General features: G+C 35.6%; 2 protein-coding genes across 7 annotated transcripts in view; both read right to left on the bottom strand.

The window, feature by feature from the left end:
- Positions 1-9,178: 9,178 nt before the first annotated feature.
- LOC119253133 (olfactory receptor 12D2-like) lies at positions 9,179-10,135 on the bottom strand. Its single transcript, XM_037520779.2, has one exon. It carries the CDS (start codon positions 10,133-10,135, stop codon positions 9,194-9,196), a length of 942 nt encoding a protein of 313 aa, XP_037376676.1. The 3' UTR covers positions 9,179-9,193.
- An 8,951-nt stretch (positions 10,136-19,086) lies between these two features.
- LOC119253132 (olfactory receptor 12D2-like) overlaps positions 19,087-25,574 on the bottom strand; it is a 53,530-nt gene continuing 47,042 nt past the window's right edge. For all 6 annotated transcript variants that reach the window (XM_037520778.2, XM_054698452.1, XM_054698449.1 and 3 more), the window contains 2 exons: positions 24,872-25,027; positions 19,087-20,015 (listed from right to left, as the gene is read on the bottom strand). In XM_037520778.2, coding sequence (XP_037376675.1) covers positions 19,087-20,013 — 927 coding nt within the window. In that variant the 5' untranslated portion in view covers positions 20,014-20,015; positions 24,872-25,027. The remainder of the gene's footprint in view (positions 20,016-24,871; positions 25,028-25,574) is intronic.

The following is a 25,574-nucleotide window of genomic DNA, read 5'->3' as shown; positions in this document are numbered from 1 at the left end:
AGTATCAGAGTTTCCTGTCCCTGCCCTGCCTCGTCAGGCTCACTTCAGATCCAAATAGGGGCTTGGGACCTGTGGTTTGCCCGTTCCTCTCCACGCGCGTGTTATCCTACTGACCTTTGCTTGTTTCACCTTCAGAGGTTCTTAGATGACTCAGTGTTTTTCCCATTGCTTCCAAATTTTATCTTCTTCTTTTTTTTTCTGGGTGAAGTGTTCTGGGTTTGTGGATGGGGGATGGAGAAAGGGGTCTGAATTGATATCTCCTTTTCCTCCCTTCCCCTGTCACTCTTGCCTCCCCCCTGCTTCTGTTGGGTCACCACATTTGTCCAAAATGTCTGGGTCCTGCCAGGATCTTGTTGCAATTTCTCCCTTATTGGTTGTTTTTTACTAGAGAATTTACTCCTAGCATCCCTTCTCCACCATGTTGGTGACATCCTTTACTACTCTTCTTGCAGTAGGGAATTGCTACGTCTAATGGATTTCACTTTCTTCTTTCTGGTTTCAATAATATGACCCTGGAAGTCATGTTGTCCTTCAGAATTGCAAAATCTACCTTCTTTATGTCCTTTAACGCCAGAGTGGTCAAGAATTTTAAGCTACTCTCATTTTAAAAACATGTTTTCTCTACTTACTCTTTATTTCCACAAAAAAAATGTCCTTTATCTATTAAAAGCATCACTCATATTATCTTATATGCAGAATTAAGTAATACTGTTTTCTTCAGATAGTGTTAAAACTCTTGAACAATTGTAAATTAGTTATTATAATAAGTTTAATATATGACAAAATTTGTTGTTTACTGAAAGGCAGAATAAATTTTGAATTGCTTTTACTTCATTATTTGCTAGTGATTTGACACTATCTACTTCAGGTACACTAACAAAATCAGACATTATATTTTGTAAAAAAACAGCTCTTTCATAATGTGAGGGAAGAAGCAAAGATGTGTGGGAAAGTTAAAGCGTGGGAGACACTGAGAAAACAATAAGAACTCTAAAGGAAATCTGAAGAAAGTGGCATGGATTGGGATACTCCTATAAAAGAGGACTTATTTAAGACTTGGTAAATCCTGAGGGAACAAGAAAATGGTTTAATATGACTTAAATAACAGTAAATTAACTAGGGTATACTTACAGGGATCCCTGGGATACTAGCTACATAGCTGGAGGAAATGTTGAGAATTTATCTTACTTCTACTATACCTCCTTGAAGGGCTGACATTAAACATTTCAGAATAAAGTTTTTTTGAAAGTCAAGTCCATTTTTCATATAAAAATTAGCCTTTCTAAATGTAAAATCAGTACTCATTAACAGTACCAATGATATGTCAACTATCAGTTTTTGTTCTATCACCCATTATACAAAATTATACCAGAAATTCATCTTGGAAAAGAGACTTCTCTTAACATTTGAAGTGAATTAGCAATCATGTTAATTTGTAGTAAATGATTCACTCATTTAGCTAGAATTTCAATATTTGGATATTACACATTTCCTGTAAAGAATGTCTAGACACCCAGCATTATTGAATTTAGGATGAAATATGGCAATAAGAGTGTAGGAAGTAAAGGGTCTTCACAATGCACAGCAGAAAGAAGAGCCAATAATAAGATAAATCTGTGCATTTAACTTTAATACTAACAAGAAGATAGAAATATTGATAATTCCCGGTTCTCTCTTATTTTACCCTCTTACCTGAGTTTTGGATTCAGATTCACAGCTGTAAAGTGTTTTCAATTTAAACTTCCAGTGATAAAAAAATAGTAAAATATATTTCAAGTGATAGTTCATATTGGGATTGCAAAATACACTCTTCATCTTCAAAAGGTTTTCCTCTCCTGATTCTTCCTGCCTTTTATGACCTACAGCCCTTTAGACATAAAAATCCTGAGAGAGAGAGAGAGAGAGTATCCCATGAGGGCTGAGGAGACTTGTTAAAGTAAATGGGATATCTTTTCATATCTGCAAAACGAGGACTTTTCCCTTGTGAATTTCCTATCTTGAGGCCTATATGCTGTATCAATTTTCTTTCCATACCACAGTTTTTCTTAGTTTCAGAATATGGCTATGACAAAGATTAAAGTCCTAGCACATTTTCATTTTCTTATCATTGGTACTTCAATGGAAATAATCTGATGTATAAGCGGAAAAACATTTCACAAGGAAAATTAAGGTTTGAGAACTAGTCACATCTCATTGATAAGCATAGAAAGATGATGAATATCTGAAATAAATAACTTATGTGATTATTTACATACAGTTATCTGGAAAACAAAGTGGGTAGAGAGTGGTAGTGTGGTTTTTTTGTCCTTTTGTTTATTTTTTACCTTTTCAAATATGCCTCTCTGTTGGTAATAACAGATTATTTTCTTTAATTTGGGAATACTAAAAATCATTTTATTTTTGGGAAATTTGTTGTTGGTAATGTAGACTTTCCAAACACCTATGAAAAGAGCATGGAGAGTCCTCAAAACAGTAAAAATATACCAAAAAGCTCAAAAACACCAATTCAAAAGAAAACCTGCAGTACTATGTTTTATAGCAGCATTATTTAAAATAGCCAAGAAGTGGAAGCAAACTAATTGCCTCAGAACAGATAAGTGGATCAAGAAAATGTTATATAAAGAGAATGGAATACTACTCAGTGATCACAATGGATAAACTGATGCCATTTGCCGCAACATGGATGTAGCTGGAAGGGATTAAACTGAGTGAACTTATTGATGAGGAGAATGATTAATACTGGTTCATTTGTATGCGGAATTGTTGGCGCCTTACCTCGTGGCATCAGGATACTCCCCCTTTCTGTGATTGGCTGTGCTTCTTTTGGCCCAGTGCGCATGACGACCTCCGGCGCACCAAATAAGGGCATGTGCCCTTCCGGGATTAGCCTCTTTTGGCCCAGTGCGCATGATGGCTTTGGCCTGCTTCTTCAGCTTCCGGTCCCCAGCTATAAAGCCCCGCCGAAACCGAAAGTAAACGAGACCTGCGGTAGTTGAACGAAGAGTGCACGTGTCTCCCTCCGTGGTGTACCCCTGTTCTTCAGGTCGCTGCTCTCCCCTCGAGAACCTCGTTGACCAGTCCGCGGGCTCGGGCACGGAATCTAGTGAAACAGAACAGAGTCTCAAAGTCAAATTGTAAGACTGAATCTTAAAAAGCAGACTCTAGACTTGAAACAGTTAGGAGGGAGAGGTAGAAAGAGGGAGATTGGGAGAATAGAGATGGGGGTTTAGGGAAGAAGAGGGCAGTGGAGTATAATGGAGGGTTGTAGGCAATTTGGTCTTGGGAAAATATGGTGACTGCTCCTGAGGGGAGAAACACAATATTGTGGGAAAATTAAAAAAAAGGATGCTTCAAAACAAACAAATTAAAAAAAAAAAAAGGCACCTTCGATTGGTTATTACAATGAGTCATGAGTCATGAAACATAGATGCCTAATGAATCATGTTCCCCACTGTTGACGGTCTTTGGATTCTAGCCTCTTGTACCTTTGCTGGCGCACTGACTTACTAGACCATGAGAATATAGCAGAATTGATATTCTGGGACATCTGAGGGTGGGTCTTAAGAAATCTTGTAACAACTTTCAAGAGCCCTTAAAACACACATTCTTGGATAGCTCCAGGAAACCAGATTGCATTTGCAAAATCCATGGGCAACATTTACCATCTACCTGATTCTTTTTGATCTGTGCTATGAGTGAAACTATGTCTGGCATGGCAGCTATGACTAAGACTACTACTTGGTTGAGCTTGTACTTGTTTGTATTCATTGTCCAGGATCCGTCAACATCTTTAAGTAATCTTTCAGTCTTTAGATGATATTTAAGGACTGGGCCACAGCCCTAATTATCCTGCCCAATATGTAGCTTTATTTTATCATTATTATCCTAGACAGATAGGGCAGATTCAAAGACTTCCACTTTATCTTCTCTAGTATGTCATCTCATTTCCCAAAGTGAAAGACCTGATGTAGGCCTCTACTGTACAAGTATAGTACTTCCAGTTATATTCATAGTGCTTGGGAAATGCTATTGTATATGACTTCAGTAGCAGAAGAGGCATATTAGTCCAGACATTAACCTTGAATTTACTTATCACCAGGCCTCTGTTCATCTGCTCTAGAGCCTTGATGATGTTTTAGGTTTTGGAGTATCAAAGTCAAGTCAGACCACATGTCATAGCCCTTGGAATATCTGGAATATCCCTTTGCTGTGTATACATTCAACTGTATGAATCGAGAGTATTCTTTTTGTGAAGGACTGAGGATAATATTGTAAGTGAATGCTTGCCATGGTGTTGCAAGTCAATTTCCCTAATGAATATTACTACACATTCAAGCAATGAGGTCCATAAATGGAGTGATGAATTATGCCATTTTATTGCAGGAGAACTCTCTTGATTCTGGCTGCCTAGCTTAAGCTGTGCTCTTGATAACTGCTCTCTGATTTTCATCCTAGGACACCACGTTGCATTAGCCATCTCCATAACTCCAAGACTCCTTGGCTGCTCCTCTATATTTATTCTGTTATGGATTGTAAACTTATGATTATGGAGGTTCAGTTCTAATATTTATCCTTTAAGATTGAGTTCCTTTTACAACCTCACTGTTAGCAGGCCAGTTATGTGGTTCTCTATCCAAACTTCAGCCATGGTCTAAAAAAAAGAGTCACTGCTGGACCATTTTAACAAGTCTGGTTCTCCTCCACTACACATTCCTAAGGCCTTCAGTGAATGACAATTTTACGTAGATTCTCTCTTGGAGAATATCATGATGTAATATCTGCTGTCACATAATGTAGCCATTCCAACATTACCACTTCTTCTTAGTTTCTTTATTCCTTTCCCTATGATCTGTGAACTAAAGCATTTTATCACTAATTAGCACACAACATTGACTTTTCTAGACATTCAAATCAACACTCTAGTAAGATTGCGCCAATCTCCTCCTTGAGAATTCATTTTCCTTCAGCTAATAATTCTTGTTTATTCAGTTTTATATCCCAGTTTCTTGATTTAAAGCACCCTCAAAATCCAATTCTGTGAAAAGTTCTATAGATACATACTGAATAGTACCTGTAACCCCTATGGATTTTCTCTCTTTCCTCCTTTAAGAGTCCCAGGACAGTCCTAGTTAGATTGTGCAGATTTTATTCTAGTTATTGGCTTGGAGGCAATAAAATATATGGACTGTCATTTATAGTAATTTAAAAACAGAGAGGGTATCTCTTGAACCCGTGGGTCTTCCTAATGAGATTATCAGGCCAGGTGGTAAATGTTGCAACTGACTTCTTTAATTCAACCATTATAAACTATAGGAGAATGACATGAGCTAAAAAATTTCAATTTTCAAGCAAAATTTAGTGAAAATTTAAAGGGATCAGGATGCCTAGAATTATATGTCTAAACTATATTTCTCCTAGTTACTGTAGATGGCAGAAGATTCTTGAAGTAAGGAATAGAATTATAGCCTATTTCAGAGGGACCTCTGACAGGTAGAGAACCTGAAGTGCCCGGGAGGTGGGGGGGACATGAGAACAAATGCTGGCCAAGGAAAAAAAAAAAAAAAAGAATTATAGCCTATTTGAAGATCTCAAAGATCTAGGTATAATATTCCTTAATGAGATATCAGAAAGATAAAGGGGAAACCCTTTTATAGCTTTCAAATATCACAAGTTCAGACCTATTAGATCCTTTCTAATGGATAAAAAAATACCCTAACACTATCACTATTTAGGACATGCTTTTATAGCTACTTTTAGCCATTTAAAATGTTTCTAGGAGTTTAAGGATACATTCCCTCAATAACCTGATTTTCAGCCAGGTGAGAGAGACCTGCTAAAAAAGATTTTGTGAGTATGGTACATACTAGTGAGTCCTAATAAGAATTGTAAATCCCTTAAGTCATTTAAAATTGAACTGGTTTCATAATTTTAATTTTTTTTAAATTTAAAATCATCTTGGACTACAGAGGACAGAGTTACAAAAATGGATTTAACAACTGTTGCATTACAATTATGTCTCATATTTTTCTGTTGAAATGATTTTTTTCTATAACAATCATTCTATACTATCTTACCATTATGAGTTAAGACTTTGATGGACAGAAAAATTGAGTGTTTAGTTTAAAATTCTTCAAAGAGAGAAATCAAAAAAAACCATCCCTTTTATTATCGAAACAAAAAAATCAAATATTTGGGAATAAATCTAACAAAAGAGGTAAAGGACCTATACAAAGAAAACTATAAAACACTGTTAAAAGAAATAGAAGAAGACACAAAGAAATGGAAAGACATCCCCTGCTCATGGATTGGAAGAATAAACATTATTAAAATGGCCATCCTACCAAAAGCAATATACAGATTCAATGCTATTCCAATCAAAATTTCAATGTCATTCTTCAAAGAAATAGAACAATTATTGATGAAATTCATATGGAATCACCAAAAACCCCGAATAGCCAAAGCTCTCCTGAAAAAAAAAGAAGGGAATGGAGGCATCACACTCCCAGACTTCAAACTCTACTACAAAGCCATAATCATCAAAACTGCATGGTATTGGAACAAGAACAGACATACAGACCAATGGAATCGAATAGAAAATCCAGAAATAAACCCACAGATTTATGGTCAACTAATCTTTGACAAAGGAGCAAAGACTATGCATTGGAGCAAAGAAAGTTTGTTCAATAAATGGTGCTGGGAAAACTGGGTCGCTACATGCAAAAGAATAAAGCTTGACCACTACCTCACACCATACACAAAAATCAACTCAAAATGGATTAAAGAACTAGACATAAGACCTGAAACCATAAAATACATAGAAGGAAATATAGGCGAAACACTACGGGATTTGCACATCAAAGACATCTTTACAGACACATCACCCAAGCAGTGATAGTGAAGGCAAAGATAAACAGCTGGGACTACATCAAATTAAAGAGCTTCTGCACAGCAAAAGAGACAATAACAAAAACAAAGAGAAACCCCACCAACTGGGAGAACATTTTTGCACCCAACACTAATGATAAAGGACTGATCACAAAAATCTGCAAAGAGCTGATGAGACTCAGCAACAACAAAGAAAATAATCCAGTCAAAAAATGGGCAGAAGAGCTAAAAAGAAACTTCTCTGAAGAGGAAATGCAAATGGCCAACAGACATATGAAAAAAATGTTCAACATCACTTGCAATCAGGGAAATGCAAATCAAAACTACCATGAGATACCATCTCACACCAGTGAGAATGGCACATATTTAAAAAACTAGCAACAACAAATGCTGGCGAGGGTGTGGAGAAAAAGGAACTCTTCTGCACTGTTGGTGGGAGTGCAAACTGGTCCAACCACTATGGAGAGCTGTGTGGAGATTTCTGGACCTACTAAACATAGAGCTTCCATATGATCCAGCAATTCCACTCCTAGGTATTTACCCAAAGGACACAGAAACATCAATTCCAAAGAACACCTGCACCCCTATGTTTATAGCAGCACTGTTTACAATAGCTAAGCTTTGGAAACAACCCAAATGCCCAAAAATAGATGACTGGATCAAGAAGATGTGGTACATATATACCATGGAATATTACTCAGCATTCAAAAAAAGATAAACACATGCAATTTGCAGCAACATGGATGGCGCTGGAAGGGATCATGCTCAGCGAAATAAGCCAAAAAGAAAAAGAAAAATACCGGATGGTCTCACTCATAGCAGGAATCTAGAAAACTTAAATAAGGGACCAGGAAAATGAATATAAGAAAGTGAAAATCAAAATCAACAAAAAACTATGAACCAGAGACACTTTTTGGGGGGTGGGGGCGGGAAGGGAAGGATTGGGTCAGAATGGGGCTTTTGCAATTGTATGGGGGAATATAAAAATAAAATTTATTATTTAAAAAAAAATAAAATTCTTCAAAGAGGGACATCATATGTCTCCATACCACAAATAATAATGTAGACAAATTTCAGCTCAATAAAAAATAAAATTCTTCAGTCCATTAGGACTGCTAGAGGGGAAGGGACAAAGGGGGCTTCATAATCTAGGGCAAATGCTAGGCATGCTTTGATGTTGGTGTGGTATCATACATATGAGGAGGTGTGATCTGATTCTCCTAAATCACATACTGTTTTGTAAACCAATATTGCCTCAGTAAAGAAAAAAAACATAAAAATTCTTGAGTCAAAGGAGTCAAACAAGATAAACCATATCCAAGATGTTCCACAGTTCCATTGACCTGACTCAGAATAAAACACTTAGACTTCTACTGAATGTTGTAATAAGATAGATTCTAGGGGGCCTCCCCTGTGGCGCAGTGGTTGATCGCTGGGTTGCGAAGCTGCCCGCGGCCTCTGCGGCGCAGGTTCGATCCCAGGCTGCTCCCTGGCCACCGGAGGAGGGTCCCACATGGCGCGCAGAACTCTCCTGCTGCCCGCTGCTCCCCTCAGCAGTGTGCTTCGGTCCTTCTGCCTGCTCTGCTCCCCGCTCTGGCTCTGGTGAATTCTCTCACCCTCCCGTGCTTCTGACTGTACCCAGTGCATGTATAAACAAAGCAAGCAAACAAACAAATAAATAAATAAATTAAAAAAAAGATAGATTCTAGGATTTTTTTATTCTTTGAACTACTGATTACAATATACTTGCTTTAATTACTTAGTTTCACTTGGCTCAAAATAAGTGAATCATGATATATTGCTTAAAAATACCCTTTGAATCATATGTGAGCCTGTCTTTTCCAATTGAATAATTATTACTTTATAATGAAATCCTGATTTATGAATCATATATAATGAAATTATAACAGCATAAAAGGTTCATTGCTCACATAAAAAATGTTCAGTTAAAGGGAATCACACAGACACATTAGCATAAAAAATTCCAACTTCCCAGTTCATGAGTAATATATTAATATCTCTATACCTATTTTTATATAAAAACATGTAAAAATAATAAAAATGTCAAATTTATCTTCTGGTATCCCCAAATAAACTCAAAATTAGGATTCTATGGCTAGTGTTCCTGTTGTTCATCTTTCTGTTATATTACATGCAAACTCATTGCTAATTAAACTGGACTGGATCTTACCATTTATTTTTCCTTTAACTAGTTCTCTATGTTACAATTATTATAATAAAGAATTTGAGAAGCAGGCTAATTACACTACTCATGTTTCTCATTATCTGTTATGTCTCAGAAGGTTTTCTAGATTTTTTTAAGTCTGATTCCTTTCCTGATTACCCTACTCAATGCCCCTTTTACCTCCTTGTTCCTCAAAGTATAGATCAATGGATTTAGAACAGGAGTGACCACAGTATACATGATAGCAACAATCCGGTCCTGGTCCATGGAACTTCCTGAAGTTGGACGAGTGTAAGTGAAGAGAACAGGGGCATAAAAAAGAATAACCACCATAAAATGTGATGCACAAGTAGACAGTGCCTTTTGAAGCATGCTGCAGGAATGGGTCTTGTAGAAGAGATAGGTGATAATGTAGAAATAAGAGAGCAGTGTTAGAAAGAATGGGCCCATGGCAATCGTCCCTGTGACAATATTGAGCAGCCACTCGTTGAGTTCAGTGTTCCCACAGGCCAGATCCAGCAATGGCTTAATGTCACAATAGAAATGGTGGATATGATTAGAACCACAGAAGTTCAAACGAGAAGTCATTATGGCATGCAGCAGGGCATGGAAAAAACCAAGAGTCCAGATCGTGACAGCCATCTGTGTACACTGCTGATGATTCATAATAACAGTGTAATGAAGTGGTTTGCAGATGGCCACGAAGCGGTCCAAAGCCATCAAAGCCAATAACATGGCCTCTGTGCTCCCAAAGAAATGGAAGAAATGCAGTTGAATTATACATCCATAGAAAGAAATTGCTTTGTGTGTAGAGAGTAAGTTCTCCAGCATTTTTGGCAGTGTCACTGTGGAATAGCAGATATCCAGGCATGAGAGGTTTCCCAGGAAGAAATACATTGGTGAATGGAGTTTAGGATCAGAGATGATAATCAACAAGATGGCTCCGTTCCCAGTCACATTGACAAAGTAGATGACCAGGAAAAGCACGAAGAGCAAAGGCTCCAGTGAGTGGATAGCAGTCACTCCCAGAAGGATAAATTCTGTGACTGAGGTTTGATTCTGCATCACTTAAAGAAAAAGATAAATAACACATGAAAGTATATTTCTAAAGGGCTTCATTATACGCAGCTCAATATTTTACCATCCAGACAAGCAGTATGTTCAAGAAGGGTATTGCCTTTTTCATAGTCCCAAACTTAGTGGATGTACAGTATTTATACCATTAGACAGCTAAATTGGTTATGGCTAGGACTCAATATATTTTTCTTTATTAGATTTTTGTCAATATTTCTTTTCTCCAGGGAGTCATAGCATATTGTTAACCTAACATCTGCAATCTTCTCTCACTATGAAGATCTACATTCTGATACAAACTTTTTTCCTTCATAAATCAGCTCAAATAAGTCATTTTTTTGATGAATAAGAAATCAGATTTCACTATACTTACACAAATGTCTTAAGCATTTTCTTATTAAATTGTCAGACATTTACGTATCTATAACATTGAGTTTACATTTTTGCTCTGCTATCTGTACACATTTATAATAGGTCAAATTTTTAAGTACTCTACGCACTGCTATTTCTTGATATAGTACAAACCACCTGAGAAGTTTTCATGTAAGAAATAGACAAAGGTGAGTTTATTAAAACCATAAAGTAGAGGTGATAATGTAATGACAATAGAACATTTGTGGCAGGTGAGTGAAGCTTATGCACATCTTGATGTGGCAAGATACACTCCCCAAATGAGTTTTATAAATGAATGATGAATGAAAATTTGATTAAAATGTAATGTGGCAATAATAGTGTCTCCTCATCTTCTGATGTAGGGAGGGCTGAGCTGTCTCTTTCTGATCCCTCCCTGATCCACTCCTCTGGAAATCTAATAGTGTCATAAGTGATAAGGAAGAAGACCACATCAATCATATATTAGCCTGGGTATATATGAAATTTTATCACCATATAACGATCATCACTTCTCTTCCTATAGCATGAGCATCTATATTTTCTCAAAATAAGGTAAGAGCCTTGATATGAAGTCAATTCATATATTTATTGAAACATCTTTTTTTTTTTTCCCAGAAAATAATCTGTTCATGAGAATGTTTCACGTGCCCTTGAAGAGAATGTGTTTAGCTATTTGGAGATGAAAAATTCTATATATGTCTAAGTCCATATGATTAAGTATTTAATTTATGACAATATTTAAATAATTGTCTTTTGTCTGGACTTGGGTATATATATATATATTTTTTTTTTTCTTGCTGTGTTGCCCCACTCCCTTATCATTAGATAATATCTCTGTAGGCTCATGTACTAAAAACATGAAATTTTCTCTTTTATGACAAAATGAATGGAAGTTCAGGTGACTGTTTTAAGAGAAATAAGTCTTAAAGTGAAAGATAAGCACCAGATAGTTTTGGAGATGTGGAATATAAGTAAGCAAAACAAACAAGAGATAGAACAAAGGTAATTCTTAGACTCTGAGAAAAATACGCTGGTTATCAGAGTGGAAGTGCAAAGTGGGTGAAAAGTATGTACTGAGGAAATCCACTTGGCAATGGTGAAAGGAACTAGAATTATGGTGGTGCTTGTGGTGAGGTTTGTACACATATCAAGTTATGAGACTGTGGTCCTGAAACTTACATGGTATTATTATCCATGGGAAAGAAATAAGGCCTCCTTGGTGGCCTGGGGTTGAGTCTAAAACTATCACCGCTCTGGCTTATGTTCGATTCCCACAGATGGAGCGAACCCATATATGGCACAGAAGACTGCTCCTGTCTTACCCTCTGCTGCCCTTAGCAGTGCGTTTCAGTAAATCTGCCTATTCTGCTTCCCACTCTGTCTCTGGTAAATCCTCTCATGCCCCAAACCTCTGGCCTACAGCCAGTTCTTCCATGCCAAAAAAAAGAAAAAAAAAAAAAAAAGAGCATTGGGAAGGAAACTGTAGTGGCAGGATGGGGATGGAGCAGGTTTCTATGATCCCAGCGGACTGCGTAAAGGAGGAGTCCTGGAGCCCTGGGTGGGTTTCTCAGCCTTTTGTTAAGCTTTCACATGTAGTGCAGCAACCATGTACAAGGCAGGCAGGGTGCTGGGGGGCCAGGAGGCTGCAGGCCTCCAAGCCCCGGGCAAGTCTTCACTCGGCTTCTCTGGCTTCTTTCTCCCCTTCTCTCTCCTGCGTCTTCTGCTTCTCTCCTGCTTCTCCTTCTTTTGGGGAGTATCTCAATGCTCCTCCCATGGCCCACAGAAGTAAACAACACAACAATGTAACAAGCGCAGATGCCCCATCAGGCAGGGCAATCCTAATGGTGGGAGGGCAGAAAAGCCTGAAAACTCATTTACCTACAGAAATCAATAAACATTTTTTAAGAAATAAGTGCTTCTAATTCCAACTTTGATGACAAAATCTCTTTTCTTATAGTTTCCCCATCTTTCATTTTCTAGATAACCAAATTTAATTCTCTGCTATAACTAGAAAGATTAGCAATTCCTCCTTATTTTGACCACTACTGAACTTTCCTTGAAATATCTATGGCTTCAGTCTCCTTGAAATCGTCTCTTCTTTCATGACCTATTTTTCTTAAACCCAGCATTCATTTTTCCTGCAATAAACTATTCTTCTTATAATAGGGAATATTCTACTTCTAATGGATTTCACCTTCTTCATTTCTGGTTTCATTAATGTGATCTTGGAGGTCATGTTGTCCCTCAGAATTGCAGAAGTCTACCTACTTTATGTAATTTTTCACCAGAGTGGTCAAGAATTTTAAGCTACTCTTATTTAAAAAAAAACATGTTTTCTTTATTTACTTTTATTTCCACAAAATAAAATGTTTGTTTTCTATTAACAGCATGTAGTAATTTTATCATATTTGCAGAATTGAAATAATGCTGTCTTCTTCAAATAATGTTAAAACTCTTGAACAATTGTTAGTTTATTATAATAAGTTAATATCTAAGAAAATGTGTTGTTTATAAAGGCAGAATAACTTTTGAATTACTTTCACTTCATTATTTGCTAGGTATTTGACACTATCTACTTCAGGTACTAACAAAATCAGACATTATTTTGTGAAACAATTTTCCATTTGTTCCATTCATTTATGGTATAGCTCTTTTTTACTGTGAGGGAAGAAGGATGTGTGGAAACTTATAAGAGTGGGAGACAATGAGAAAATTATAAGAACTTTAGGAAATCTGAAAAGAGTTGGGGTAATCCTACAAAAGGGGACTTATTCAATGGTTGGTAAATTCCCAAGGGAAGAAGAAAATGGTTTAATATGACCAGAGAAAAGCAGTAAATTAACAAGGTTACACTTACAAAGAACCCATGGGATTCTAGGCTGTATAGTTGGAAGAAATCATTAGGGGCTGACAGTAAACATGTCAGAGTATTTTTCTGTGATACTCAAGTACATTTTTCATATATAAAAAAAGCCTTCCTAAAAGTAAAATCAGCATTCATGAACAGTACAAATGATATGTGAACTACCAATTTTTGTTCTGTGATCCATTACACAAAATTTACCAGAAATTTATCTTGGAAAAAGAAATTTCTCTTAACATTTGAAGATAATTAGCAAACAGTCTAATTTATAGTAAATGATTCTTTGAGCTAAATTTCAATTTTTAGAGATTACACATTTCCTTTAAAAATGTCTAGACATCAGCATTATTGGGTTGAAGATGTAATATGGCAATAAAAGTGTAGGAAGTTAAGAGCCTTCACAATCCACAGCAGAAGAAAGAGTCCATCATTAGATAAGAAACAGTTCATTTAGCTTTAGTAGTAACAAGAAGATAGAAAATATTGGTAATTCCCATGCTGTCTTTTATTTTATCTCCTTACCTGTGTTTTGTGTTCAGATTCACAGCTGTGTAAGCTTTTCAGATTTACACTCCCAGTGATTAAAAATAGTAGAAAAATATTTCAAGTGATAGTTCATATTGGGGTTGCAAATAGACTCTTCATCTTCAAAAGCTCTTTCCTCTCTTGAAATTCTTCCTGGCTTTTTATGAAATACAATTCTCTAGATATAAAAATCCTGAGAGAGAGAGTATCCCATGAGTGCTGAAAAAACTTGTTAAAGTAAACAGGATATCCTTTCATATCTGCAAAATGAGGAGATTCCCCTTGTGAATTTTCTATCTTGACTTCTATACTCTGTATCAATTTTCTTTTCCATACAAGTTTTATCTTAGTTTCAAATCATAGCTAGGACAAAGATAAAGTCCAAATATATTTTCATTTTTTTATCTTTGTTACTTCTATGGAAAATAATCTGATGTATAAAGTGGAAAAACATTTCACAAGGAAAATGAGGAGTGGGGACTAGTCACATTCCATTGATCAGCATAGAAAGATGATATATTTAATATTCCATTTATGTACTATTGAAGGTCTCTGGAAAACAAAGTGGGGTTAGAGAGTGGTAGTACTGCCTTTGTCCCATTTATTTATTTATTTTTTTGCCCTTTTAAATCTGACTTTCCTGCTCATAATAACAGATTATTTTCTTTTTATCTTGCGATCCAAAGATCATGCTTTTCTTTGTTAATAATGTAGACTTGTTCAACCCCTATGAAAAGAATCATGGAGAGTCCTCAAAAGAATAAAAATAGAGCCAGATGACACAAAAACACTAATTCAAAAGGAAACCTGTGACCTATGTTTATAGCAGCACTATTTACAGTAGCTAAGAAGTAGAAACAAAGTCAGTGCCTCAGAACAGATGAGTGGATCAAGAAGAAGTTATATAAAGAGAATGGAATACTACTCAATGAGGTTGATAAATTGGGCGATAAATATGCCATTGATAAATATGCCATTTTATTGGGGGGATATTTTTCTTGATTCTGACTGCATAGTGTAAGTAAGCAGTACTCTTGGTGACAGCTCTCTGATTTTGATCCTATGACACCATGTTGCTTTAGCCATCTCCATAACTCCCTGTGACTCAAGACTCCTTGGCTGCTCCTCTAAATTCACACTGTTATAGAATTCTGAACTTATGATTATGGAGGTTCAATTCTATTATTTATCATCTATTGCTTGAGTTCTTTCTTCTACTTCACTATTAGCAGTCCAGTTATGTAACTCTATCCAATCTTCAGCCCTGGTCTAAAGAAGAGAGTCACTGTTGGACCTTAATAATAATGTCTGGTTCTCCTCCATGAGAACATTCCTAATGCCTTTAGTGAATGGTATATATATTTTTAGATTCTCTCATGAAGAATAATATTATGGATTACTTGACCTAACATAATATATATATTCCAATATAACCAGTTTTCCTGTGTTTCTTTTTTCCTTTTCCTATAGTCTGTTAATTAAAGCATTTTATCATTAATTAGCATGAAACATTGACTTTCCTAAGCTTTTAAAATCCACACCACAGCAAGATTGTCACAATCTCCTGCTTGAGAATTCATTTTCCCCAAGTTTATTGATTCTTTTTTATTCAGTTTTATATTTCAGTTTCTTGATTTAAAGCACCATCAACATCCAATTCTGTGAAAAGTCCTATAGATACATGCTGGGTAGTACCTGTAACCCCTATGGGTTTGTTCTCTTTCCTCTTTTAAGGGTTCCAGGACACTCTTAGTTAGATTTGCAGAATTCTACTCTGATTATTGGCTTGGAGCCAATAAAATATATGGACTGTCATTTATAGTAATTTGAAAAATAGAAAGGTTATCTATTGAACTCATGGATCTTGCTAATGAGATTATCAAGCAGAGTGGTGAAGTTGCAGCTGACTTCTTCATTCAACTATTTAGAACATGAAAGAATGAGATGATCTAAAATTTTTCAATTTTCAAGCAAAATTTAGAGAAAATTTAATGAACTAGGATGGCCTCAGACTTAAAAATCTAAACTGTGTATTTCTCTTATCAACTGTAGATAGAAAAATATTCTTGAAGGAAGAAATGGAATTATGGCTGTATGTGAATATATCAAAGATGTGGGTATAGGATTCCTTAATGAGATGTCAGAAAGATAAAGGGGAAAGTCTATAATAGCTATAAAAATTCACAAGTTCAGACCCACTAGACACTTTCTAATAGATAAGAAATACCCTAAAACTATTTGGGTGATACCTTTATGGCTACATCACCCATTTGGAATATTTATTGGAATTTAAGCATGCATTCTCTCAACAACCTGATTTTCAGCCAAGTGAGAGAGACCTGCCTAAAAAAGATTTTCTGAGTATGACATGTAACTAGTGAGCCCCAATAAGAATAGTGATACCTCTAAATCTTTTGAAAATAATTTTACTGTTTTCATCATTTTTTTAACATCATCATCTTGGACTATAGGGGACAGAGTTAGAAATGGATTTCACAACTGTTCTATTGCAGTAATACATCTCCTATTTTTCTTTTGAAATGAGATTTTTCTATTATGGTCATTTTGTACTACCTTACCATTATCAGTTAAGCCTTTGATGAACAAATTGAGTTTTTAGTTTAAAATTCTTCAGTCATATGGGGAGATCACATACCTCTAAAACACAAATAATGTGAGCAAATATTAACTCAATAAAATCTAAGATTCTTCAGTCCAGTTAAGATGGCTGTGTAAGCTTAACTCAATAAAATCTAAGATTCTTCAGTCCAGTTAAGATAGCTAGAGGGTAAGAAACAAAGGGGAAAATAACCAGGGTAAAGGACTATGGGTGCTTTGATTATGGGGTGGTGTTGTAATCATATGTATGAGGAGTTATGAACTTATTCCCCTAAATCATGTTCAGTTTTTAAAAGAATAACTTTATTATTTATTTTTTCATAGAAGTGCTGGGATGTAGGCCAGAGGTGCAGGGTCTGAGGAGACTCACCAGAGACAGAGTGGGGAGCAGAACAGTTGGATTTACTAAGATACACTGCTGAGGGGAGTAGCAGGTGAGACAGGAGAGGTGTACTTCACTATGTGTGGGTTAGAGCCCTGGCTGGGACCTAACTCAGGCTGAAGTGGCTATAACTCTGAGACTTAACTCCTAAGCCACCAGAGAGGGCCCCTAATGTATAGTTTGTTTACCAATATTACTTCAATAAAGAAAAAAATAATAAAATTCTTCAGTCAAATGGAACCATACACGAGGAAATATATCTAAGAAATAGCACTGGTCCATTGACCTGACTTAGAATAAAAGACCTAGACTTTTAGTGAATGTTGTAGTAGGACAGATTTTATGATTATTTGAAACAAAACTAAATGAACTTTTTAAATGGCAATTATGTGAATTATTAGTAGTTGCAGTCTGGAATTTGATGAAATAGGAACTCCACAATCTTTAACACTTTCCAAAGAGAGGTAGGGGCTAGGGATTATTTTTTCTCTGGTTGAATGTGACTGTTTCGATCAAGATTTTAAGTGATGTTATTGCTCATCCTTGGTTTTTGTTTTTTTTTTTGTGACCTAACTGGCAACTTTTGTCTACATTATTAGCGCCAAAGTAAAAGCACTTTCTGAGACATCTCTGCTAGAGGAGTATGCAAGAAATACATGGAGAAACATCAGAAAGAGAGATTTTTGCCACCTCTGATATAGTCCATGCCCATCTGTTCAATTCATCCAGATAATGAAAGGTTGAGCAGAGCCTACCCAATTTCTAATCCACAGTATAATATATTTCAATAAAGAGGTGATTTCAAGCCACTCATTTGGTAATACTAGTGTGTTTTGGTCTTACAGATATCCAGAAACTATGAAGCCCATTATAGTTTGACACATCCATGTAGGTTAGATTTTATACAGTATTTTGATCAACAAAAACACTGGTATGAAGTCATTCTAGATAGTAGACACCTTCTCTACACACATACTTTTTCATAAACAATGCTGTCTTTAAAGGGACAATGAAGATGGATTGGAAGATATAGGAAGTATGAGAGGTCAGACAAAATCATTAGTGTTAGCAAAAGTAAGTGCAGAGACTTTAAATAGTCAACCTTCCTACTCAATATATTCTTTCATTTCTTGTTTATCTGTAATGCAAGCTGATAGCTATCTCCTTTTTTTTATGATTAGCAGTCACTTCTAACAAATTAGAAAGAACACAGTGTACCTCTTATATGATAGTTCCAGAAATATCTTAGCAACCATGGATTAATAATATGAGTTTTGGAGCCAAATAAAAAATGCAAACTGTTGATGATTTTTAACATTTCACCTGTTTTGTACTACATTACAATCTTCAAACATATGTATAGATATAATAAAAACAATACAAAAAAAGCAAGGGTCTTGAAAGACAGCATTTTTATGGCAAAAAGCTGAAGGAAAATTATATGCTAATATTAATAAAATTAATATTGAAATAGTTGGACTCCCAAATTATTTCACCTGCCTTCACTTTTAACAATACTTTACAAATATCCTTGACAGTTTGCTAAGCCTTCTAATGCATTTCTGTACATAGTTCCCAAAGCTATTATTTACCGTGTCAATTAGTGATTCAAACACTTGCTTCAATTCCTTATTTTCCTCCATGCTTAGGAAATAAGATCATGACATAATGTTTAAAAATACCCTTTGATTCATGTGAGAGGAAACCTTTACTTTTCTAATTGAATAACTATTACTTTAAGTTTAAATCCTCAAATTCTCATAGCATAAAACATTTACTGCTCACAGAAAATATGTCAAAAAGAGGGCCCACACACAATAAACATAAAACTTCTAAATTCCCAAAAATGGGCAATATAGACATATCTCTATACCTGTTTTCATATAAAAGCATGTAAAAATCATTACAAAAACCAAATTTATCAACTGATATCCCCAAACTCAACATTAGGATTCCATGGCTAGTGCCCCTTTTGTGCAACTTTTTCTTATATGCAAACAAACTTGTTGCTTAATAAACTAGATGGATCTTGTAATTTTTGCTTGTAATTAGTTCTCCGTATTATACATATTATAAAGAACTTGAGAAGTAGCATAATTACACATCTCATGTTTCTCATTATCTGTTATATCTCAGAAGGGATTTCTAGATTTCTTCAAGTCAGAGTCTTTTCCTGATTACCCTACTCAATGCCCCCTTTACCTCTTTGTTCCTCAAAGTATAGATCAATGGATTTAGAACAGGAGTGACCACAGTGTACATGATAGCAACCATCCGGTCCTGGTCCATGGAGCTTCCTGAAGTAGGACTAATGTAAGTGAAGGCAGCAGGGCCATAAAAAAGAATAACTACCATAAAGTGTGATGCACAAGTGGACAGTGCCTTTTGAAGCATGCTGCAAGAACGGGTCTTGCAGATGAGATAGGTGATAATGTAGAAATAAGAGAGCAGTGTTAGACAGAATGGGCCCATGGCACTCGTTCCTGTGACAGTATTGAGTAGCCACTCGTTGAGCTCAATGTTCCCACAGGCCAGATCCAGCAATGGCTTAATGTCACAATAGAAATGATGAATATGATTAGAACCACAGAAGTTCAAACGAGAGGTCATTATAGACTCCATCAGGGCATGGGAAAAACCAACAATACAAATAGTGATAATCATCTTTATACAGAGTTGACGATTCATGATGACATTGTAATGAAGTGGTTTGCAGATAGCCACGAAACGGTCAAAGCCCATCACAGTCAATAACATGGCCTCTGTGCTCCCAAAGAAATGGAAGAAATGAAGTTGAGTTATACATCCATAGAAAGAAATTGCTTTGTGTGTAGAAAGTAAGTTCTCCAGTATTTTTGGCAGTGTCACTGTGGAATAGCAGATATCTAGACCAGAGAGATTTCCCAGGAAGAAATACATTGGTGAATGGAGTTTAGGATCAGAGGTGACAATCAGCAAGATGGCTCCATTCCCAATTACATTGACAAAGTAGATGATCAGCAAAACCACGAAGAGCAAAGGCTCCAGTGACTGGATGTCTGTCACTCCCAGAAGCATAAATTCAGTGACTGAAGTTCGATTCTGCATCACTTAAAGAAAAAGACAAATAATATATGGAAGTGTATTTCTAGTGGACATAATTCCATTCAACTCAATATTTTACCATCTAAACAAACAGTATGTTAAAGAAGGTTATTGCTTTTTTACATAGTCCCAAACTTAGTAATTGTATAGTATTGGAACCAGTAGACAGCTAAAGAAATTCATTATTTCTTTATTAGATTTTTATCAATACTTTCTTTCTCCAGGGATTCATAGCATGTGGTTAACCTAACATCTACCATCTTCTCTCACTATGAAGATCTGCATTCTGACACAAACTTTTCATCTTTGTAAATCAGTTCAAATAAGTAAATTTTTTTGATGAATATGAAATCATATTTTATTGTACTAACACAAATGCCTTAAGTGTTTTCACATTAAATTGTCAGTCATTTACATGTCTTTATAACATTGGGTTACATATTTGCTCCTCCACCTGCACACATTCATCAAAGGTCAAATTTTAAGTACTTCACACACTGCTATCTCTTGATATAGCATAAGCCATTTGAGAGGTTTTCACTTAAGAAAATAGACAAGGATGAGCTTATCAAAATCATAAAGTAGAGGTGATAATTTAGTGGCACTAGAATGCTGGCAGTGGGTGAGTGATGCTTATGCACTTCTTGAAGTGTCAAGCCATATTCCCCAAATTAAACAGTTTTATAAATGGATGGTGAATGAAAATTTGATTAAAAAGTAAAATGGCAGGGCCTCCCCTGGTGGCACAGGTGATTGAGTGCAGCGCTGTGAAGCTGTCTGCAGCCTCTGAAGTATGGGTTCTATCCCTGCTGGCCAGCGAGAATCCCACATGGCATGGCAGACCTCTCCTGTCGCGCCGGCTCCTCCCCTCAGCAGTGTATTTCAGTCAGTCTGCCTGTTCTGTTCCCGGCTCTGTCTCTGGTGAATCCTCTCACCCTCCCATGCATCTGGCCTGTACCCCCCGTTCCTGTATGCATGAATAAATAAATCTTTAAAAAAAGGTAAAATGGCAGTAATAATTTGTCCTCATAATGTAAGTGTGACTGAGCTGTCTCTTACTGATCCCTCCCTGACCCACATCTCTGGAAACTTAATGATGTCATACTGTGATAAGGAAAAAGACTACATCAATCAGATTTTAATCTATGATATATATGAATTTTTTTTACCCTGTAACTAATAATGGGTTGTCTTTCTATAGCATTAACACTTATATTTTCTCAAAATAAGATGCTTGATATGAGGTCAATTATATATTTAATGAAATATCTTTTCTTTCCCAATACATAATCTTTCCATGAGAATGTTACATGTACACTTGAGAAGAATGCATTCAGGTGTTTAGAAATGAAAAGATCTTTATATGCCTAACTCCATATGATTAGTCATTTCATTTAACATAATTATTTTCTTATTTTTTTTTGTCTGGGATTATATGTGTATATAAATATTAAGTACAATTATCTTCTTGCTGTATTGATCCCTTGATCATTAGATAATTTTTCTCTAGGTTCACTTATTAAAAACATGAAATCTTGTTTTTATGACAAAGTGGATGGAACTTTAGATGCCGGTGTTAAGTAAAACATGTCAGACAGTGATGATAAATACCAGATGGTTTTGCTGATGCAGAATACAAATAAACAAACAAAATAAAATACAACAAAGATGATTCTTAAATTCTGAGAACTGTGGTGGTGCCAAGGCATGAGACTGTATTCCTGAAACTGACAATGTTATAAACCAATGGGATGAAAATCAACAAACATTTTATTAAAAAATAAGTGCTTCTGGGCCTCCCCTAGTGGCGCAGCGGTTGAGCGCTGGGTTGCGAGACTTCCCGCAGCCTCTGCAGCACCAGTTTGATCCCTGGCCACCGGCGAGGGTCCCACAAAAAAATAAATAAATAAATAAAAATACGAATACCTTTAAAAAAAAAATAAGTGCTTCTAATTACATCTTTTATGACAAAATATAGTTGCTTCTAGTTACCATTTTTCCATTTTTTAGCTTTCCAAATTCAATTCTAAGCTATCACTCAGGTGGGTCCTGCAATTTCTCCTTACTTTGACAATAACGACCTTCAGGTTTTACCATAAAATATATAAAAGAAAATATAAGCAAAACTCTACATGACTTATACCTCAGTAACATCTTCAAAGACACATCACTCAAAGCAAAGAGAGTGAAGGAAAAGATGAAAAGCTGTGACTAAAAATTAAAGGGCTTCTATACAGCAAAAGAGACATTAACCAAAACAAAGAGACACCAAACTGATTGGGAGAAAATTTTTGCATGCAATACTAACGGTAAGGGACTACAAACATCTACAAAGAGCTGACAAACTCAACAAAAACAAAGTAAATAACCGGTCAAAAAATGGGTAGAAGAGCTAAAAAGACACTTCTTCAGAGAGGAAGTGGAAATGGCCAACAGGCATATGAAAAAATTTTCAACATCACTTGTAATCAGGGAAATGCAAATCAAAACCACAATGAGATATTATCTTATACCAGTGAGAATGGCACATATCAAAAAAACTAGCAACAACAAATGTTGGTGAAGGTGTGGAGAAAAAGGAACTCTCCTACACTGCTAGTGGAAATGCAAATTGGTCCAACCACTATGGAAAGATGTATGGAAGTCCCTCAAACTGCTAAAAATAGAGCTTCCATATGAGCTAGCAATTTCACTGCTAGGTATCTACCAAAAGGATGCAAAAAACATTAAATCAAAAGGAAACCTACACCCATATGTTTATTGTAGCACTATTTACAATAGGTAAGCTATGGAAACAACCCAAATGCCCAAAAATAGATGACTGGATCAAGAAGATGTGGTACATATACACAATGGAATATTACCCAGCAATCAAAAAAGATAAACACATGCCATTTGTAGCAACATGGTTGGAGCTGGAAGAGATCATGTTCAGTGAAATAAGCCAGAAAGAAAAAGAAAAATACCTGATGGTTTCACTTATAGGAAATATCCCAAACAAGGGATCAGGGAAAGAAAGTAATTATAATAAAGTGAAAATCAAAATCAAAACAGGCAACTATAAACCAGAGACATTCTGCATGGGGGGCGGAGGGAGTTGTATCAAAACAGAGGTGGGGAGAGCACAAGGGAACATGGTGATGGTACACAGGTGAATTGGTGGTGGAAATTCCATGGGGACTATACTAGAGATGATAAAGCATAAGTTGTATAAAAATGAAGAGTGATGTAAAAAATATAAAATAATAAAAAGAAAAAAGAAATATATATGGGTTTTAGTATCCATTCAATCTCTTCTTTTAGTACTGATATTTCTTAAATCCTACATCTGTTTTTCTTGCAATAAACTGACCTTCACGTATTCTACCTCTAATAGAATTTGCCTTCATTTCTGCTTTTGTTAATGTGACCCTGGAGGTCATGCTGTCTTTCAGAAGTCTACCTGCATTATGTCATTTTCCTCCATAGTGGTGAAGAATTTTAAGGTACTCTCATTTGAAAAAACATGTTTTTTACTCATATTTCCACAAAATAAAATATCTCTATTTTCTATTAAAGGCATTAATTTAATCTTATTTGCAGAATTGAAATAATTCTTTTTTAGATAATGTTAAAACTCTTGAAAATTGTTAATTAGTTTATTATAATAAGTTTTAATATTTGACAAAATTTGTTTACTGAAAGGCAGAAAAACCTTTGAATTGTTTTCACTCCATTATTTGCTAGGTATCTTACATTATTTACTTTAGGTACACTAACAAAATCAGACATTATTTTGTGAAACAATTTTCCATTTGTTCCATCCATTTATGGCTATAGCTCCTTTATACAGTGAGGGAAGATGCAAGGATGTGTGGAAACTTCCAAGAGTGGGAGACAATGAGAAAATAATAAGAACTTTAAGGAAATCTGAAGAAAGTTGGGGTACTCCTGTAAAAGGTGACCTATTCAAGGCTTGGTAAATTCCTGAGGGTAGAAGAAAATGGTTTACAGTGACTTCAAAAACAGTAAATTAACTAGGGTACAATTACGGGGGTCCCATGGGATTCTAGGCTGTATAGCTGGAGGAAATCTTGAGAAATTATCTTACTTCTCCTACACCTTCTTGAAGTGCTGACATTAAACATTTCAGAGTAGTTTTCTTGACAGTCAAATATATTCATATAACAATAGCCTTCCTAAGAGTAAAATTAGCACTCATTAACAGTACAAATGATATATCAACTATCATTTTTTTGTTCTGTGACCCATTACACAAAATTGAACAAGAAATTCATCTTGGAAAAAAGAAACTTCTTTTAACATTTGAAGAAAAATAGTAATCAGATTAATTTGTAGTAAATGATTCATTTAGCTAAAATTTCGATTTTTAGAGATTATACATTTCCTTTAAAAATGTCTAGACATCCAGCAATATTGAATTGAGGATGAAGTATGGCAATAAAAGCATAGGAAGAAAAGAGACTTCACAACCCCCACAGAATGAAGAGTCCATCATAAGATAAAAAACAGTTCTAAATCTGTGCATTTAGCTTTAATAGTAGTAAGTAAAAAGGAAATATTGGTAATTTCCGGATTGTCACTTTTTTTATCCTCTTACCTGAGTTTTGTGTTCAGGTTCACAGCTATAAAAGCTTTTCAGATTTATACTCTTAGTCATTAAAAATAGTAGAAAATTATTTCAAGTGATAGTTCACATTGGGGTTGCAAAATAGACTCTTCATCCTCAAAAGCTTTTTCCTCTCCTGAATTTCTTCCTTCCTTTTTATGATCTACAACTCTCTAGATATAAAAATCCTGAGAGAGAATTTCCCATGAGTGTTGAGGAGATTTGTGAAAATAAACAAGATATCTTTCATACCTGCAACATGAGGGCATTCCCTTTGTGAATTTCCGATCTTGAGTTCTTTTTTTCCCCACTGTATCAATTTCTTTCCTTATCACACTTTCTCCTTAGTTTCAGAATCATGAATAGTCAAATTCCTCATGGATTTTCATTTTCTCATCTTTGGTATTTCTATGGAAAATAATCTGATGTATAAAGTGGAAAAACATCTAACAAGGAAAATTAAGGATGGGGACTAATCACATCTCCTTAATCAGCAGAGAAAGTGATAATATTTAATATTATATCTATGTACTACTGCAGTTCTTTGGAAAACAAAGGGGGATAGAGATTTGTAGTATTCCTTTAGTCACTTTTATTATTATTATTATTATTATAATTATTTTAAGATTTATTTTTATTTATTCATGCATACAATAACAGGGGTGTAGGCCAGGGTGTGGGGGGTGAGGGAATTCACCAGAGACAGAGTGGGGAACAGAAAAGGTGAATCTACTGAAATACACTATTGAAGGGAGCAGCAGACACAATAGGAGAGGTCTACTGTGCCAATGTGGGGAAAAAGGAATGCTTTTATATTGCTGGTGAGAACACAAACTGGCCCAGCCACTATGAGAAACTATCATATGACCCAGCAATTCCACTCCTAGGAATCTACTCAGGGACACAAATACATGAATTCAAAACAAAACTTTTCCCTAACATTCATTGCAGCACT

This window comes from Talpa occidentalis, unplaced genomic scaffold (assembly GCF_014898055.3).
Source record: "Talpa occidentalis isolate TD23 unplaced genomic scaffold, MPIMG_talOcc4v2.1 talOcc4.2, whole genome shotgun sequence".
In the NCBI taxonomy this organism is placed as follows: Eukaryota; Metazoa; Chordata; class Mammalia; order Eulipotyphla; family Talpidae; genus Talpa; species Talpa occidentalis.
The sequence above is the reverse complement of the archived record's forward strand: the minus strand, read 5'-3'. Positions and strand labels throughout refer to the sequence as shown.